The sequence below is a fragment of the Argentina anserina genome, chromosome 3, assembly GCF_933775445.1.
Source record: "Argentina anserina chromosome 3, drPotAnse1.1, whole genome shotgun sequence".
Classification (NCBI taxonomy): domain Eukaryota; kingdom Viridiplantae; phylum Streptophyta; class Magnoliopsida; order Rosales; family Rosaceae; genus Argentina; species Argentina anserina.
This window is the reverse complement of record NC_065874.1, coordinates 23,224,254-23,243,931: the sequence shown is the minus strand read 5'-3', so window position 1 is coordinate 23,243,931 and position 19,678 is coordinate 23,224,254. Positions and strand designations below refer to the sequence as shown.

Genomic DNA, 19,678 nt, shown 5'->3' with positions numbered 1-19,678 from the left:
CAAACATTCCACCTTGTTGGGAGTGAAGTTTAATTTATGAACTTCATATAGAACTGGCCGGAAACCTGCGGATTCTTGAGTCTCTCCACGAGCAAAATCTCACCTAGTGATTCCACCCAATGTCGACGTCCATATCTTTGTAACCTATGTAGCACCGACACCGACACCGATACCGCGACACCGACACGGCGCGACACCGCGACACAGCAAATCTAAAAAACTTAGATTCCGACACGGCGTCGACACGGGCTATTTATATATAATTTAATATATTTATTAATGCATAAAAGAAATATATAACACATTAAATAATGCATAAAAGATTCAAGTTCATTCCATTGCATAACAATTCAAAAGAAATAAATCTAAGGAAAGAAGAAAAGGAAAACGATGGGGCTGAAACAAAATTTGGGTTAATTCTGTTTTGTTTTTATGTTTTTTTAATCTAAAATAATGATGTGGCGTGTCGGTTAAAGTATCGGAGAAGTGTCGGAAAAGTCAATATTACTGACACGCCACGTGGCGTGTCGGAGAAGTGTCGAGGAGTGTCGGGGAGTGTCGGACACTCCGGCCTTAGAAGTGTTGGTGCTACATAGTTTGTAACTGTACTGCCCTCTCCGGAGGTTGGAAATCAATTGTTTTGATGGGATATGTCATATGTCCCCAACCTCAAACTGAAATTGATTGTGTGAAACTCGGGAAACTATAAACCCTAGAGGTGGGAGTATAATTCTAACCCTAGAGATAGGGTTAAAAAGGTGTACTGATTTTTGTGTCTTCGAGTCCAACAGCAGCAGCCACCCGTGTGATGAACCCAGCAAGTACTTGTCATCGTCAGCGAAGCCTTGAAACAGATTGCTGAAAGTGTAGACCTTTTTCTCGGAGAGGCTCAAAAGAAGCGGTCAGTATCACCGTCTCTGTGATCTCGAGGGAGCATGAGCCATGGAGTTTGAGGCACCAAAGGTTTGTAAACCGCCTGGCCGGAGATATATGTCTCTGCAGCGGCATTCCAGGACGAGCAAACGGTTTTAAAACGAGAGATGTCGACGAGAGGAAGTCTTCTCAAGGTCAATTTTAATAGCTCCAATTCGAGGTCAGACCAGTTCCTTCTTGTTCTCTCTGTAATACTCATCCTTGTCCTACGTTCACAACTACGGACGACGTCATTGTCTTCCTCGTGAGAAATAGCTACCGATAACTACTTTTGTATTTCATGATTTTCTCCTGTAGGCTAGAGTTGGTTTTTTGACGAAGGATCATATGTATAACTGATTTTGAAATCCTGATCCAAGTATGTAGCTATATAGAAGGAGATGACTTGGTAAATCGTGTCCTAGTGGGTGATAAAAATCAGTCCTTACAACAAAAACATGTTCCAGTTCGGATTGGTTTCCCAATTTTAATATGAGCAAACTTAATTTACGATAGGGTATGAGTGCTTCTGCATGTTGAGAGTGACCTATTTTTCATGCTTGAAATAATGCTTGCCAAACCTACTCAACTCTATTAATTTCGTCGTCAGATTAGCTAGTTAACGAGTTATGGGACGACTAATACCATGAGTGCTAATGGAGGGACAGTCGATGTGGATTTTCTGAAAACTTGTGTCTCCAAAATTGCACTTTCGTTGACAAGTTTGGCTAGAATTAGCCTCAATTGCGTGTACTCTCGATGCTTCAGTGACACATTCTCGCATTTCTTCAGCAGCGAAGTCGACAAAGTTTGGCATTCTTGGACATGCCATGCCTCTAACAAAGTCATGCATTCGTTGACAAGGTTTAATCCTGGCCAATCTCTAGCATTGTAGACATGTAGCTGTCAACAATTTGTGGATTTTACCTTGTATATATGAATATAAGGAATATCAGTGAGGATTTCGTAGCATATGTTCCAACACAAAGTATGAACCATCACTTCACACATGTAGTCACCCTTGATCGTTTAATTTTGGTGACAAGGAGTTTCGTTCGACTCAAGAAGTAGTGATTTATGAGTTTGAAAGGGTTTTAGAGAGGTTTGCCAAAACCAAACATTAACATCGTCTCTGTATGTTGAGTCTTCGACCACCACAACGTTTGATTCCAACCCAACTTTCACACCATCTCCTTTCTCTCTCAGCTCACAAATGGAACTCCACTCACAAATCAGTTCAAGCAAACCCACTTCTCTCCCTACTAGAATCATCCAAATCCATGTCCCACTTGAAGCAAATCCAAACTCAGATGATCATTTCCGGCTTCATCTCAGACGGCCTCGCTGCCAGCCGCCTCATTGCCTTTTGTGCTCTTTCAGAGTGCCGAAATCTCAACTATGCTACCCAGATTTTACGCAATGTCCACAACCCAAACTCCTTCTGTTGGAATGTGATCATCCGAGGGTTTTCGGAGAGCGGAAACCCGAGAGGAGCTGTTTTAATGTTCATGGACATGTTGAGAAATGGAGGGCCGAGGCCGGATAACTATACTTTCCCGATAGTACTAGGAGTCTGCTCTGGTTTGCTATGGAAGGTTATGGGACGTGTGATACTTGGGCTTGTGTTCAAAGTTGGGTTGGATTGTGATAGGGATTGTGATAGATTTGTTACCAATTCGACGATTCATATGTTTGTGACATGCAGGGAGTTAGGGGATGCGAGGAAGGTGTTTGATGAAAGTGCTGTGAGAGATTTGGTGTCTTGGAATTTTTGATTCATGGGGATGTAAGAAGTGGGTTGGCACGTGAGGCGTTGCGGGTTTATGAGGAAATGGTGGTGGAGAGGGTTGAGCCGAATCGAGTGACAATGATTGGGGTGGTGTCTTCGTGTTTGAGGACTTGAGCCTTGGGAGGAAGTTTCATCGGTGTTTCAAGAGAATGGAGTAGAGTTGACGACTTCTCTTGCCAATGCACTTATGGACATGTACGCCAAGTGTGGGGATCTTGAGGCAGTTCAAGCATTATTTGACAACATGAAAGAGAAGACTATCGTGTCATGGACAACGATGGTAGTGGGATATGCCAAACATGGGCTTTTGGAGGTTGCTCACCGCCTTTTGTACTCGGTACCAGAGAGGAATGTTATGCCATGGAATGCAATGATTAGTGGATATGTACAAGCTCGACGTAGCAAGGAGGCGTTGGCCCTGTTTAATGAAATGCGAGCTATGAGCGTAAATCCGGATGAAATAACCATGCTCTGCTGCTTATCTGCATGCTCACAACTTGGAGCAGTTGATGTTGGAATATGGGTTCACCACTATATTGAAAAACACGGTCTTCTGCTCAACGTTGCCCTAGGGACTGCCCTTGTTGACATGTATGCTAAGTGTGGGAACATCAAAAAAGCTCTCAATATTTTCTCGGACATGCCAGGAAAGAATTGTTTCACTTGGACATCCATAATTTGTGGTTTAGCCCTTAAAGGACATGCACAAGATGCTATATCGTACTTTGAAGAGATGATAAATACTGGATTGAAGCCCGATGAGATCACATTTCTTGGGGTATTATCTGCATGTCGCCATGGAGGTTTGGTTGAAGAAGGCCGAAAGTATTTCTCCTTGATGGAAAATAAATTCAGTATCTCCCCAAAACTTAAACATTACTCTTGCATGGTGGACCTTCTAGGTAGGGCTGGAGAGCAATATTGGATTTCTCAAGTCTTTTCCTTGCTATCCAGCCCATCAGTGTAGTGATCCATTTCGCTATTTTACTGAGAACCATCAGTTTTATCTTCATTTGTTAGGTCAAGGAAGATGTTTCCTCACATCTTAAAGCAAGTAGTTGCAAGTAGTGGCTGAGTATTGCAAAAGGACAGGTCAAGAAAGCAGTTTGTTCACCATGTAGTCCTCCGTATCCTTTAGTAGTGAATAACTACTGTCCATACGCATTGACATTGACAATGGAAAGCTGAGTGAGTACTTGAACCACATTTCTTTCAGAGGTTAGTAATGTGATGTTGCTACGCACATTTGTCTTCTAATGCTTAACAATTGGTTCATTTGTTTACTTCTACTTTTGTGATGTTTGTTTATTGAAAATTTTCTATATTACAAGGACATAAGTACGATGTGCAGGGTTGATTTTGTATTATTTGTTTTTAAGCTGAACTGATTCATTGTTGAGATTAAATTGTCAACCTGTTTATTCTGTTCTTATGCGATACACATTGTTCTACAAGTGAATACTGATGTTTCTTTAAACATTTTATTCTTGCTCTAAATTTTTTTCATTTTCTGCAATTTTTGTATTGTCATCAGTGTTTCCTTTATCATATGAGGTTTCCAAACTGTTTCCACTCTCTGATCACACAAGTCGGTGAGACTGCAATCCTGCATTTTTTGCCAAGTGATGGCTGGTGAGCACCAGAACGCAATATGCAAATGTTTTTTGTGGTGATCTGTCTTAATTCCACCTTTTCTTAACATGTATAGTCCACTGCCACAGCTACCACTCAAAAGCATACGTCTTGCATATTGTAATAATTCTAATGCCTCACCTTTGCTTCTGTAATCCCAAAACAAAAAGGTTTACCGGTTTCTACTGCTGCTCTAATCGAGCTTGTGAAGTAATTCAAAGCCACGATGAGATGCTCAAGGCTGGTACACTGTGTATCCTACAAGAGAATTAAAGCGAACAATCAAAGTCGGCTACTGTCATTTATGTCATATGCTACTTTCTCATCAGTTCCTCTTATTGCCAGTTCTTTGGTTTCTCTCTTCTGCTTATCTCCCAGTCTTGCCTCAGGACTAAAACTTTGCTTTAATGATTACTTCAAGAGGCTTTGTATGTACAAGGGGAAAAGCAAAGCTTATAAGCTATGGGAAGAAAATAACCAGGGGCTAAGTGATAATACAGATGTACTCAATGAAAATTTGAATTCGAGATGCCAAAGTGAGTGATTATTCAATGCATTTAAAGTTTTTGAACTGAACTGGTGTCTTAGCCTTATAGTTGGTTCATTCTCGTTTCTGGGATCATATTATGCTTCACTTAAAACCTAATATCCTCGTTTCTGGAGTCTAGTTCCACCTCAGGAAATCTGATGCTTAAAACTCCAGGCCATCTCAAGACCAATCAGAAGAAGACCCCAAACTCGTGATTCAAGAACTTTACCAATCAAATAGTTAGTCTCATCCAACCCACCAGTACCAGTCCTCAACACACACACCACTCCAGTAGTAGAAAGTATTTTGTAGGCTTAAAACCTAGAATCTTTTGCTAAATCTCACTAATTGTGATTTGGATAGTAAAATTGCTAGGCAACTAACTACTTGAAAATCAGCATAACTCCATATGTGCCATGCTACAGCAGGCAGAGAATCAATTTAATGATGGGTGCATTAGGTGTTCGGGATGAGTTTACATAAGTTGTTCAGCAAAATGTAGATCAATCAAGACAGTAGGTAAAGAAGACCAGTATAGAAATTAAACTTTTTAACATAATGAGCTTATAACAGCTCTTATAGCCAGGATGGCTATGAGAACAAAAATTCCTGGACTCCGAAATAAAACAGTGTTTAGGAGACAAATTCCTCTAAACTAAGTTATTGTCCAGACAAAATAAATTATCTTGATCATTTTCTGTAGCTAACTGGGGTCATTCACTTTTACTTGAGCCCCACAGAAAACAATCCATTTTTCGCTTAAGCTCCACCAGAACCATACTTCTTTCCAAGCACAAGCACCTGAAGCTTGTCATAACCTGCAAGCACACCAGCACCTGCAATTGCACGAAGAATATTGGCACCAGCACCCTTGAAGAGGGACTTTGCACCCTCATTTTTAAGGACTTGATTGAAGCAATCAAGCGAGCCCTTGTACTTGACGGCTTCACCAGAAGTCATCATCATCCTTCGACGGATAGTGTCAATTGGGTAAGATGCAAGACCAGCACCATTGGTGATAACCCAACCAAGAGCAAAGCTAGCAAAGAAACTATCCTGCAATTGTCCAAAATAAAATGACATGAGATAATCACCAAAACACAAAAGAGAAATCGAGTCTTGAGAGACAAGTCATCTCAAAACGTTCTGTTTGTCCTAAGGTCAATGACTGCCGATGCAGTACATTTACCAGGATGGAAAATGCCACACCAGATAGATGCAGATTAATTATCGACTTGAAACAATATGCTTGTGACTATTACTGCTTGTTAGCTAGCACAGTATCACTAATCATTATTGAAGCAGTAACACAAACCTGCAATTTTCCAGTGAGGAGCACAGGCTTCAAAGAGTCATACATTCCGAAGTATAGACCACGGTACACAATTATGCCAACACAAGAAATGTTGAAACCACGGTAAAGGCCAGCAATACCATCTGATGCGAGAGTCTTTTTGTAGACATCAACCAGGCCATTGAATTGTCTTCCACCGCCTCCCTTCTTAGCAGCCTTTGCATCATTTGCAAGACGGGTTCGAGCATAATCTAAAGAGTAAACAAAAAATAAAGAAGAGGCACCAGCAGCACCACCAGATGCCAAGTTTCCTGCAAACCATTTCCAGTAGCCATCCCTGTCCTTTTTGAAGTTGAAAAGTTTCTTGAAGTAATCTTTAAATGCAAAATTTAAGGCCTGGACGAACACAAATACCATCACATTAAAAAGAGGGAGGAACTGGCGATAAACACAAGAGTTAACACGTAGTCAAAGAAATGCATTGAATAAAATGCCATACCTGAGTTGGGAAGTAACGGATGACATTAGCTGTGTTTCCTCTCCACAAGGACACCATTCCCTCCTCTTTCATTGTTCGGCTAAAACACTCCCCAATTCCCTTGTATGGTTCGGAGAGCCTGCCAGCCTTGAGCATCTCATCCTGGTTTTGAATCAACAGCTTTACACGCTCAATTGGAGCAGCAGCAGTCTTGGATACAGCTGCTGAAACTCCACCCATCAGGAAATCAATGGCGAAGCCGGCAAATCCTTTTTCTTGCGGGGCTTGGATAAGCAGAGGTGAGGTAGGATAACTGATCAATGGCTGATCAGTCACTCCACACGCGTGGTTCATAGGATACTGTAATGCGGCATTAGAATAATTTCCATGTGCAAAATGCCTTTGATTGAGATTAGGCCTCTGGAAGCCGCCATAGTGGCTCTGGCAGTGGATATCTTGAGAAAGGGTGGAGCCAAGATGTAGCTGACCAGCAAACTTTTGCATAACAGTTGGGCTCTGGTGCCTATCAGCCATCACTTACTAACAAATCGAACTCCTGCAAACACATCCACTTATGTAATTAGAGAGGGACCAATTGGGAGCAGTAAAAGCTGTGCTTCAGACAATTTGAAAGCATCATGTAGTATAGTTGAAACATGAATCAACCAAATATAAATCTAGAGCAACCAAAGATGATCATATATCAGCAACACCGAACTCCCATGTTATAGTAACCGAAAATTAAAACTAAAACAATTCTTAAGGACCATAAAGTGATCATCAGTCCATAACAAACTGAACAAAAGAAACTAGCTCACGATTATCTTCTCAGTAACTCAAATCTACCACAGCGAATCAGATAAACTGAAACTCAACCAAAATAGGTAGTGAAAAGTAACTGCTACGACAAGTCTACTAGGACATTTAAGGATCATATAGACATCCAGTTCCAATCAAAACAACCCAGATCTTCTGTGACCAATGGGACAGAATGGTGTAAAAATCTGCAGCAAGTCCGCTACTCATTTTACTCCTAACAGTACTACTTCAAAACAATAAGCCAATGACAAAAACTAATGACAATGAATTTCTTCGCATGATAAACACACAAAGGGATGAGTAAGAAACAGCTATATCACTAACAAGATGACCGAATCCATAATGACATCAGAAAATAGGCTTTTTAACAGCATATATATACAGATAACGATTTTTTTTTTAAATTACCCTTTACACTATCAAAATAGATTCATGACCAACAGGAATACAAAATGATTAACTTCCAAACAAGATGAGTGAAGAAACATAGATCGACCAAAGGTATATATGAAGGCAATAAAAGATGAAAGATCCATAATGACATTATGCGATCTAGAATCCACATAGATCAATCCAAACATACCTCTTGTAGATTAGAGAAGGCAATAGAGGTACAAAATAGAGGAAGAGATCAAGAGACCCTTTTGCTGGTTTATAACAAAAAAAACTCAAATACAAGAACATGTGAAACCCGAAACTCAAGCAGAATACAGGGTCAAATACACCACAAAAATAAGAAATGATAAAGATCACTGAAAAATGATACGATTGAGTCAAAATGAAGAGAAGGAGAGGGAGAAAGAAAGTTAACCTTTGAGCTTGGCTATCGGGATGTCAAAGGTGGAGAGCTTAGCAAGGAGATATTATAGGGTGGCCAGTGACACTGATAACGTGATTATGTGAAGGATTTGTAACCAAAATGGACACTCACTTTAATAGCCTCCAAATAAATTTTTTTTTTTTATTTCCTCCTTTTCTCAAATTTTTTTTAAATTAACTATAAAAAAAGGAGAGAGAACTTGGTGAAGTGATGAGTCAAATTTTGATTTGGTGAGGGTGCCTTTCGGCAATGACTAGGAAAAGTCTGGAAACTCACATTGTTCTTAGGAAAATTCTGCATTTGGAATGCGATTATTGTGCAGATTTTGTTTTCTCACAACTAATTTTATAAGATATTGTTCCAAACTGACGTATTTTCGAAACAGGATGATATGATTTGATAATAGGATTTGTTACTATATAAACTGACTAAGATCGAATGCATTCAACAATTTGACCAAGTCGTTCACCTTAGGTTCCGCTCTCAATTTTTACAAACATAGACACATACACCAGACCAGAAGATGAGAAGAATTCTGATATTATCTTCACAACTATCAAGCTAAAATGTTCACCTGTATATGGTTTAAATGGTGGAAAAATCTACAGTTAAGTTTGAGTGTTTTGAGTTTTCTAACATTATATTTAGATCCTAGAAGGCTAGAATGATTAGCATAATTCAACTAAGCAGGTGAGGTGAACACACTAAAACCATCTATAAATTCCCAATTCACAATCCGTCATTAGTGCCACTCTTATTCTTGTTTTACAAATTTACAGTTTCACACATGCTACAAAGATAAAAAATAGACGGAAGAAATTACAAGTAGTTCTAAGGTAGCTAAACCACAGTATATAAGAAAAGACAAAAAAAAAAAATACAAGTTGCTCTAAAGAAAAGATAGAAGTGTAAAGATTAGCAACTCCAGTCTTTATTAAATCCATCATGACATTCTCTTTATCATTGCACACTTCTCTGCGATACCCGATAGAACCCACCATGCGTAGCACACCTAGAATGGAATGAAATAAAAATCCAGTAAAGAAAAGTCCTACTTGACGTTATAAAAAAACATATACACTAAAACATATAAATATTCAACTGAACTTGGAGATATGTCATGTTAGGAACATTGTCTGTTAATTAAGAACAAAAAGGAAGTAATATGCTTATTAAATTACAATATTAAAAACAATAAGAAACTATGACATTTTACTAAGTAAATCTAACAGGCACCTATAGACAATATACTGCACCAACAACTCAAAAATAGATAATCCAGAATATATAATGTGACATATAGCCGAAATTACAACACAAATAGATGCATTTGTCTCTGACTAAGTCCCCTGTCATGGGTAGCAACCAAACAGACAAAGATATCCAAACATCTATAAGATGGATTTTACAACTACACAAGATATTGACCACAAATTGAATTTACATATAAAATAAACCATGCTCATATAACCCCTTCATATCAGTTAATATTCCTATCAAACTGTAACACTGGAAATCAAGATCATCTACATTTAATCCATATGTATCATTTTAACATATAGTCCTACGTGCATGTGAACAAGAAGCTAATATAAACAGTTTTCTTAAGTTTACTGTACTTTAGTCTTATTAATCTAGAAACACTAGCAAAAAAATCTCCACTAACAGAAGTACTTAAATAGTCTGAATGCTTCAACGGGAACCACCTACTCATTACCTGTGTTGCACTGATTCACCACAATGAATTGGAACCACGACGGCGACTTAGAATCCGCCTCCTTGCCCTAAATGATTATCCAACCCTAAAAGAGTATCCAACTCTTAGAAGTAGCAATAGTTTTACACATTGATGTCACCTAACATTTGCAGGTCTACAATTAAGGTCAATTTCAGATAGTACAATGAAGACAATTAAGCTCTATGAGCATCTACAAAAATCAAAAAGACTACCTTCACGTGTCTGGTATGTTCTTCTTTGGTTGCTACATGTCAAATTGAAAGAAAGATCAAGCTATAAATCAAGTATGAAAAATGAAGACAATTAAGCTCTATGAGAATCTACAAAAATAAAAAAGACTACCCTCACGTGTCTGGTATCTTCTTCTTTGGTTGCTGCATGTCAAATTGAAAAAAAAGTCAAGCTATAAATCAAGTATGAAAAATAAAAAGGAAAAAAGAGAATCATCCACAATTGTACCCACCAATAACATCCACGTTACATTTGTATCCTTGATTTTATGGTTTGGAGTTATGCAGTAAGAAACCATATCAATATAGCTACTCTATTGTGAAGCCTCGAACACAAACCATTGCGAGCACAAACTAACTCAAGGACACTCGTGAAAATTGTATCTTTAACCAATGGTCTAAATATCGTTTATTGGTTTCGTATCGGTCGAGGGGTAAAACGATATATCGGAGATATATCAGGGATATATCGATACATATCGGTTTTATCGGATTTGCTTATTTTCAATAAAATTTATAAAATTATACTTCAATATGTACCAAATAAACTAAAAAAACAGTACTAAGTAAATTAAAGAAAATAAATACTTGATTTTGTGACAATTAAAGTACACGAACGACATTTAATAATAAAAATATGTATTGAAGAATAATTATTTAGATTTGAAATTCATCATATATATTTAAAATATATATAAGTTAAAAATATATATGAAAAAATGAAAAAAAAAATATAAGTTTTTCAAAAAAAAAAGAGGAAATAAATATTAAAAAATTAAACAAAAATTGAAGAAAAAAATCAAAGTTTGACCGATATTTGACCGTTGACCATCATTTCTGCGTTGACCGATAAATTTTGACTGATATGCCCTTATCGTATCGGATTCCAAATATCGGCGATATTTCGAACACTTTTTAGCATTCGCAGCAATTTCATGTTTATTATTTAGTTTAAGTTTTCATAAGCAAAAGGTTTTACACGGTTTAGAAATTATAACACAAGTGAAAAGAGCAGATTCTACTAATACTACATTGAAGTAAAAACAAAAAACAAAAAAAAACAAAATCAGAAGATCAACCAGAAATTAAACCCAGAGCAAAAAACTAGCAAACCATCCCCTAAACCCAGAAAATGAAAACCCTCGTCTTTCCTGATTGCAAACCAAATCAAATTCTCCATCACCCGAAAATCGCAAATCAGTTTCGATCTTCCATAGACATATGAAAGAAACAACTGATACAACACTAAATAACATGATAAGATAAATAACGAACGATATGTGGTGACAACAGAAGTGAACGAATGAGAAATGATAGTACCTACAGTGAAAGAAGTTGTGAGATCTCATCCACCTTCGTGAAGCATAGATCTGAATTGGCAAAAGCTTTTGCACATGCCTGAATTGCATTCAAACCCTAAAATTGCAATTTACCTTGAACCCAGAGAATTTGAACCCAGAATACAGGAGGAGCATGGTATCGAATGAATGGAGGAGCTACAACCGATAAGGGCTTGTCGCTGTCGGTAGCCTCGTCGTTGTCAAAGCCTTCAAAGTCTGGAAGAGAAGATGGGAATAGAAAGGAAATGCGAAGGCAGTGATTTCGGGTTTGGAGTTTGATTTTGGGAGTTATATGAATTTGGAGAGGATAGAGTTCGAGCCAAGGGTTTTCAATTAAGGCAAAGGATAAAGGAATGGATAAAGGAATGGCTACATTAGCTGCTACCTCACACTGAGAAAATATATTAGAAAGTAAAGCAACATTCCAGTACCCAACTGAGCTCATGAGGTCACTAACCTTCTCAACCTGAGGAGGCAAAACAGTAAAGGCATTTGGGCGGCCGCCCACAATACCAGGTATCCACCTATCCATCAAAATAGACACATTATGACCTGATCCAGTTTGCCAATAACTCCCCTGTAGCAATAGCTCCCTTGTTGAAAAAATACTATGCCAAGAATAGGACGGTGTTGAATGAGCTTCTGCCCACCAAAAAGATGAGTCCGGGTAGTACCTGAGCAATAAGAGAAACTGGATTGTTAACACTCCACGCTTGTTTAGCAAGCAAAGCCGAGTTAAATTCCACGACTCTGGAAACCTAAACCCCCTTCCTCCCTGGAATTGCAAAAGAACCTTCCAATTCTTCACGTGAACTTTCTGTTTCTCAAGTCCCTCAAGAGTAAGGACTGATTCCCAGTTGAGTAACATGACATCAGGGTCTACGGCAAAGAAAGAGTCAGAACTCAGCAACATTAACTAGAACGGCCTCTTGGTGAAGAAATGAAGAGCCAATTCGTTCAGACAGAAGTCCTGAGTTTGAAGAAACAGCCTCATCTATCAAGGGTTTCAATGAAAGAGAGTTGTAATTTAATTTGGTCTTTCATCAAGTTGAAATTTATTGGTTAACTGCATCTATATACAAAAAACTGGCACAACATTAAAAAAGAACTGCAAAATCTGTCACAATCTGCTGAACCGCGTTAGGGAAAAGAAATCGAAAGAATACAGATTGAAGTTCAAATTTTCTTCATACAAAATGTCAGAAGAGGGTACATATATCAAGCAAAATTAGGTGACAAGTACTAAATTATAAAAGAGTATAATTTCTTGGTTGATATATGAAGATGATATGTAGTCAAATACTCAAATTAACAAAGTCTAATGTGTTTGTCTTCCGTTTACCAGGCTATCTTGGCATTTTCATCACGTTAAAACATGTAGTGCAGATGTTGCTCTTGATTACTCAGGCAAGAAATCAAGACTTTTTGTCACAACCACAGGAGTATAATGGTCCTTCATATGCAATATTAATTCATTTCTCAGAAAATAACAACATACTCCATCATAGGAAATTCACATACATAGAAACCTGAAATAATAAGAAGGCACAAATGAAGCAATACATCAGTATGTAGTAAGACACTAAGACTTGATGACTACAAGAGAAGAGACATGCGTATGCCTTGAATAAGAAAAAAAAAACATAAAAGAGAATTAAATACATGCTGGACAACCTGAATAGCATGAGTGGGAATACTAAAGGGGAAATGAGAGTTGTGCAGATATGGAAACACAGCAGAACCCTTAATCCTTTCCTCCTCAAATCACCTCACTAATAAAAAAAAGCCTTGTTCCAGCACCTCTCACCACTTAAAGGTTGCAAGATCAAAAAGGGCAAACTTTTTTTTTTATTACAGTCAAATGAACTTGATTCCCTGATATACGACGAAATTATAAACTAATAAATGAAGAACCAAAGAGCTTGTTTTCAGACAGTAACATGAATAACACAATGATCATTTATCATATGAATATTAAATGATATTTTATCAATATAAATGCCAACTACAAACCAAAGACCACAAGATGCAAGTAAAATACAACACTGACATTGCACCTATACAGGAAAGGCATCCGACATTGTAGAGATCAATAATTCCTAAGACTAATGGAGAGATAGATGTTTGATCATAATTTAAAATAAATGGCACAGGAGTTATAAGTCTCACAAGATTAACGCGCCTCTATAAGCTTTGTGCTTGAATAGTTCTAGCAGGGTTGCCGAATGTCAAGCATGATTGGAGGCTATTGATGTTTGCCCAAGTCGAGATCTCTTCCTAACAATCTGTCAATACCAACAGAAGGTTCTGCAGAAGCTTTTGACCTCCTCACATCTATTTCAAGTTCTTTCTGTCTCAGTTGCAGTACCCTTTTCTCATTCTCTAATTTCATTCTCTCATTCTCCAGCCTCAACCTCTCCAGTTCCCTATCTTTCTTGCAACGGTACCTTAGCCATTTATACCTCTGCTTCTCAAGCTCCAAATCTTCAGCCTCGCAGCTGACTCTTTGCTGTTGGAGTCGCAACTTCTGTTTGTTGATCCACTCTCTTCGCTCCCATAGAGATTTTGTCGGGTCCTGAAGAGCCTCAGCCATTTCAACTTCAAAAGTATCCAGAGAAACATGTTGCCAGAGTTGGTCATCCTCTTCACTAGACCTCTTGCCCATTCTACCCATCCGATCCCTATCACTGCCACTGGCATCTTCATCATCTGATTCATCATCCTCGGTGTCATGGTGTTCTTCAACCACTTCTTCTTCGGAGACATTATTGTCTGTTGAGCATCTCCCGGGAGGTAAAGGCTGACCATGGAGGTCAAGTTCATGACAACCAGGTATCCACTGTCCATTATGATAAGCACACATTTCTTTATAAAACAACTGTTTTGAGCTCAATATCTTTCTAACATCATCCTTCGCCTTGGCAGAGAGATGGGGCATTGAGTCCATAAGGGTAGGATTCTCCACCACTCTACAACTAGTTCCCCTCCCAAGAATATCATTTAACCTCTTATACCTCTTGTTCAAATCATTAAACTTGTCCTCACACTGCTGAGGTGATACATGACAACCTTTACTCATCATTATCTTTGACACAGTCTTCCACTTACCCTTTTTCTGTAAAGCTGCAGATTTCCTCTTGAGGCCTTCACCACCTTCAACACCATCATCACCCACAAGAGCAACCACTGATATAAGAAGCCTAACCACTCTATCTGTCCATTTCATTCGCTGCCATGTGGATCCCTTTTTACCTTTGGCTCCTTCACCATTATCACCATTCCCATCTTCAGTATAACTTGGCTCATCTTCTTCACTCAAATTGTAAGCATTACTGGGACTAAAAGGCACAACTGCCTTCCCTTTGGCAATATTCATCGAAGCACCTCTTCCTATCGACCCTTTCACCTCTACAAGCCCTACAGGGCGGTGATCTACTCCAACGCCACTCATCACATTTCTATGATGTTGATGAAGTGCCAACACTGGATGACCCAATTGCTTCTCCTGGTGTCTGGGAATCGAAGATTCAAGGTCTAGTGTCCCACTGGGACCAGACAAAAATCCAGCCCCCAAACCTGAACCATCCATCCTTCCACAGTCAACAACACAATCCTAGTCTTCAATCTGGTTCCTCTCAGAAAGCAAGAGCATAAAAAAGCTAAAACCTTTGGATCCTCATAATCAACTTAGAATAACACTTTATAAACCACTCCTTCATCTTCCTCATTCTCTTATCAATCAAACATAACAAGATCAATGTTTAACTTCCGCAATCCTTTTCATTTTCCTCCATTATTTACCAACAAACCCAAATCTGCAAAATATTTACCATTTCAAGCTGTAAACATTTGTTTTAGACTTATAAATATACCCAGAAAGCTGAACAATTAGATACAACGACAGCTAAATCGAAAAACACATACCCAGAATCTAGATGAAACAAAAATCCAAGTTCTTTGAAGCTTACCTTGTGGAGATCGAACATGAAGATTCACTCTTTGAGTAGCTTTGAACAGTTTGAGTTTGACGGAAAAGGAGTTGCAGGCGTCAGTAGAGAGAAGTTGAGCAGTGTCTATGGCATCGACTGTAGCAAAGTCCACGCAATGCAAAGTCCCTGCAGATTATTTCTGGGGCATCCCGCCGGTTTTTTAATTCACTACAAAATGGGTCGACCGTAGACATGTACGTGTAACAGGAAACAAATTTACCGATTACTTTTTTTGTCAATTTTTTTAAATATATGATATGTGTTTTTTTTCAATTAATATTTAGATAATAATTAAACAATTATACGTATTTTAAAAAAATGAGCACAAAAATAATAATCGATAAATTTATTTCCTGTATACCAACTATTTTGTTTTTCCTGTTAAAATCTCAATATTTAGGAACATATTGAAGGGGAAATGAATGAAAGGGGGAATTTCGGTTTTTCGTGATGGAGTTGTTGATTGTTTTGGTTATTGAGCTTGAAATCTGGACAAGAAGTCCAGAAAGAATGTAAAAATAATAAATGAAAATCAATATGACAAAAGTGAATTAATCTGGTAACTTGTTTCCCAAAATTCTGTTAAATTCAATTTAAACAATCAAGAAAGTCATCAGTTGAAATGAATCATTTTCCAACCTAAATCCGCAAACAGTGCTATCAGTAATGGTAATCAAAGTTACTCAATTGGTACCTATAATCCTTGACTCTACTCCCACCATCCTTTCAGAGATGAGAGATGTGAAGAGCAACGAGGTGTCGTGCATACTCAATTGAGTATGTTTCCAACTCTGGTCGTTTAACTTTGAACCACCTCGCGAGAGCGATTCACTCATGTTATAATAGTAACGATTGTATAAACTTTTTGCAAGTATGAAATATAAAATCGTACGAAATATCCACATGAGAACACTCGTCTCTAATTTTGTTGGCCACATGTTTTGGGAAATTTTCCAGAGCAAGAAATTAACATTAAGTAATTTGGGAAAGTTGAGATTTTAGTAATACTTAGAGAAAAATGACAAAATCTGCCACATAGGGAGCTGTAAATATAGGAACCATCGTAAATATAAGGGACGGGAAAGTCGACCATTTCAAGAAGTATATAGAGATTGTTGTTAATAGAGAGATCCAAATCTTATTTTCTCTCTCATCCCATTTCTTATTGGAAAAATGTTTGGAAAAATGGACCAAACAGTGTCTCAATTATGAGTCATTCAAATTTTTAGTATCTCAAGTTTATAAAATTTCAAAACAAAGTCTTACATTTTAACTCTTACCGAATATTAGTATCTGGAATAGGAGAAATTTTCATATGCTACCGTAGTATACGTGGTAATGTCTAGTGGTACTTCTTACTTATTATATTTTGACACGTAGATTTATTACACAAAATTATAATCTAACAAATTTTTATTATTTGTGAAATGATATTCATGAGTATTGATGATTTAGGGTTTAGAATTTATGATTTAGGGTTTTAGAAAGAAACCTAAAATAGTCTTTAACAAAATAGCTAAAATATAATTTTTCTGATTAAATCTTGTGTGTTAAATTGTGATTGGAATAGTATACCACTGGATATTTTCATGTGGTGCTACGGTAACACAAAAAAATCTCTTCTGAAATAGTTATTGTGTATATTTTTATTACAAAATGACCATCTCACCCTTTATTCTTTTTATTTTATGGGTTTTAGGATCATTCTTCTCGGTTCAAGTCCATTATCTCCTCCATATCTCTAGTCCCAAGGTCATAAACTCAAATTAGCCTAATTGTGGAATCTAATCTATATGCATATTAGGTTTAGAAGAAAAATATTTCATTGTCTCCATTTATTGGTTTTCGCCATACTAACACGTCGTAAATACATGTACTATTGGTTTTCATTTAGAATAAAAAAATAAAATAAAAAAAAGTCTCAAACTCATGATTCATTCTTCTAATTCCTTAAACTCTCTCAAATTCTCTATCAGACTAAAGATTATCATCCCTCCTTTGTGATCATATTAATTTCCAATTTAATTCGTCACGCCTCAAATTTTGAATAATAAAAATTCAAATTCAAAGACATGACAATTCAAATAAAAAAACAATACATATTACACTTACAATGTTTACTAATCTTGATCAAATCGTAAAAGCAACGTTTACAAAGAATTGATACAAGATAATTCTTAAAACACATTTGGTCGACCATTGTCACTACTTTCTCGAACTCTCTCACCGCAAACAAAAACAACAACCTGCAAAAATAACCCTACACCATAGATTAATGTATCGGGTTGTAAACAACGAACCCAGTGACCTTTTAAAGCTTGTATGAGTAAACTTAACTCAAGATAAATGTGCATATAAGATATAAGCAACGACATTTAAAATTCACATAACACACTTGCAATAATGCATGATAAATAGTAGTGTTCATGCATAAAAGCATAATTCAAAAAATCACATAAACATGCAACAAAATGATGGAAATAAGCAAAACTAACAACTCAACCGGAACTATAGAACCTTCACTTGAAAACCAAGAGAATAACTCTCACCTCTGTTTTCTTTTAAAACACAATATCCCTTTTTTCAAAATGGAAAACACATGACAAAATTCATGTCTTGGGAATTTAACAACTCAACAACCAACACAAATATAATACAGTTAAATTTCCTTTTTTTAAAATGCACTCATGAGACCCAGATAACTCCATTAGGTTACCATCTCATGTCTGCATCGGCAGACAGATTAGAGCTCTAACTGATCGTAACCAATCACTCGGCCAAAGACTTAGTTCCTGATTTAATTGTCATCACTAGGTCCGAACACCATAAAACATTTTAAAAAGACTCAAATGTTAAAACAACACGTACAAAATAATCAATCCACCCATGATAATATTGTACAAAACCAAGCGACTCTCACAACATCACAATAAGAACAAGTTGTACAATCAACAAATTTACCAGAATGTACATTTTCTTCTCTTTAGTCTCATCCGCCAACAATATCAAATAATCACACTCAATAAACCAAATTACCGAAAGGTGCATTTTTTCCCCTTCCAGTCCCTTCCTCCACATTAAGATATAATCACATTTAAGGATATAAAATATAATATAGCAACGTATATATGTATATTATTATTACCATTAATATTCATATATAAATTAACTATATCATATCAATATCCACATGCATAATCTAATTTCATTCTCACATTCACCATGGTCCATAATCACTAAAACATTTTAAAATCATTTTATTAAAATAATGTTTTACATACACATGAACCGTAGATAATCAAGTTCACGTAATTTAAACCAATACATATCTTTAGAACAAATTTTATAAGCTAGTGATGCAAGGACTATGTTAACAACTCAAACTAAATTCAATAATTATAAAAAACTTCGATCATGATGATCATTGTGAAGTTTACTCACCTTAAATCCCGTTTCGTCTTCTTTGATACCAACACATAGAAAAAAGCCTCCAAGTCAATCACCTAAATGTCATAATTATAACTTAGTAACAATTGGAAAGTAAAGACTCGACTTAGACCAACACTCAAACTATCCCGAAGACTTGTCATACGAGACAACTATTCCATCGAGACCTCCCAAGGTCTCAGGACATTCAACAAACCAATACCTCTACCTAAACAATGATCCAAAGTATCAATTACTAAGAATGATACACCACACCATTCAAAAACCTCATATTCTCAAACGACCACCAAAATCTACTAATCATATAACAAAATACTCGTATTAACGAGCATGAGAAACTAGGGCCATCAAAAGCTATGTAATCAGTCGGCCGCACTACTTCAAGCCACTATAATAGGTTGCCTAAAGCTCTCCCCTAAACTTTCTGACTTCTCCACAATCCAACACCACACTCATGGATAACAAAGCATGGAAATAAGCTTTCACACCTCAGGAAGTCCTAAAATTTGCCCAAAGACCACCCGAATTGTTGTCACCAAGAGAATTTCAAAATTGGACACTCCCTGTTCCAAATTGAGCTGCAGCACCAGCAAAGTCGTGACTAGAAGGAATAGGGGCAACTTTTTGGGTAGGGGCCGTCCCCAAAACACGTCAGACTTGA

At 37.2% G+C, this 19,678-nt stretch overlaps 3 protein-coding genes across 10 annotated transcripts; 1 reads left to right on the top strand and 2 right to left on the bottom strand.

The window, feature by feature from the left end:
• Positions 1-1,951: 1,951 nt before the first annotated feature.
• On the top strand, positions 1,952-3,668 carry LOC126787278 (pentatricopeptide repeat-containing protein At2g22410, mitochondrial-like). The gene is given in 4 exon segments (XM_050513188.1): positions 1,952-2,679; positions 2,682-2,798; positions 2,801-2,836; positions 2,839-3,668. Coding segments are annotated over 4 exon segments (1,614 nt in total). The 5' UTR covers positions 1,952-2,048.
• A 1,793-nt stretch (positions 3,669-5,461) lies between these two features.
• On the bottom strand, positions 5,462-8,311 carry LOC126787856 (ADP,ATP carrier protein, mitochondrial-like). The gene is made up of 4 exons (XM_050513768.1): positions 8,265-8,311; positions 6,656-7,190; positions 6,178-6,552; positions 5,462-5,918 (listed from the first exon to the last, which is right to left on the bottom strand). Exons 2-4 carry the CDS (start codon positions 7,166-7,168, stop codon positions 5,622-5,624), a joined length of 1,185 nt encoding a protein of 394 aa, XP_050369725.1. The 5' UTR covers positions 7,169-7,190; positions 8,265-8,311; the 3' UTR covers positions 5,462-5,621.
• Positions 8,312-9,914: 1,603 nt separating this feature from the next.
• On the bottom strand, positions 9,915-15,692 carry LOC126787853 (uncharacterized). Of its 8 annotated transcripts, none has more exons than XR_007671286.1 (6): positions 15,550-15,692; positions 13,751-15,396; positions 12,924-13,110; positions 11,562-12,551; positions 10,354-10,385; positions 9,915-10,129 (listed from the first exon to the last, which is right to left on the bottom strand). XR_007671286.1 is itself a non-coding variant. In XM_050513763.1 (2 exons), exon 2 carries the CDS (start codon positions 15,168-15,170, stop codon positions 13,827-13,829), a length of 1,344 nt encoding a protein of 447 aa, XP_050369720.1. In that variant the 5' UTR covers positions 15,171-15,396; positions 15,550-15,692; the 3' UTR covers positions 13,642-13,826. The 8 variants fall into 8 exon arrangements, 2 of the variants coding, with proteins under 2 accessions (XP_050369720.1, XP_050369722.1); XR_007671285.1 differs by lacking the exon at positions 9,915-10,129 and having other exon boundaries at positions 11,562-12,105; positions 12,256-12,551; XR_007671287.1 differs by lacking the exon at positions 9,915-10,129 and having other exon boundaries at positions 11,562-12,460.
• Between the last annotated feature and the right edge of the window lie 3,986 nt (positions 15,693-19,678).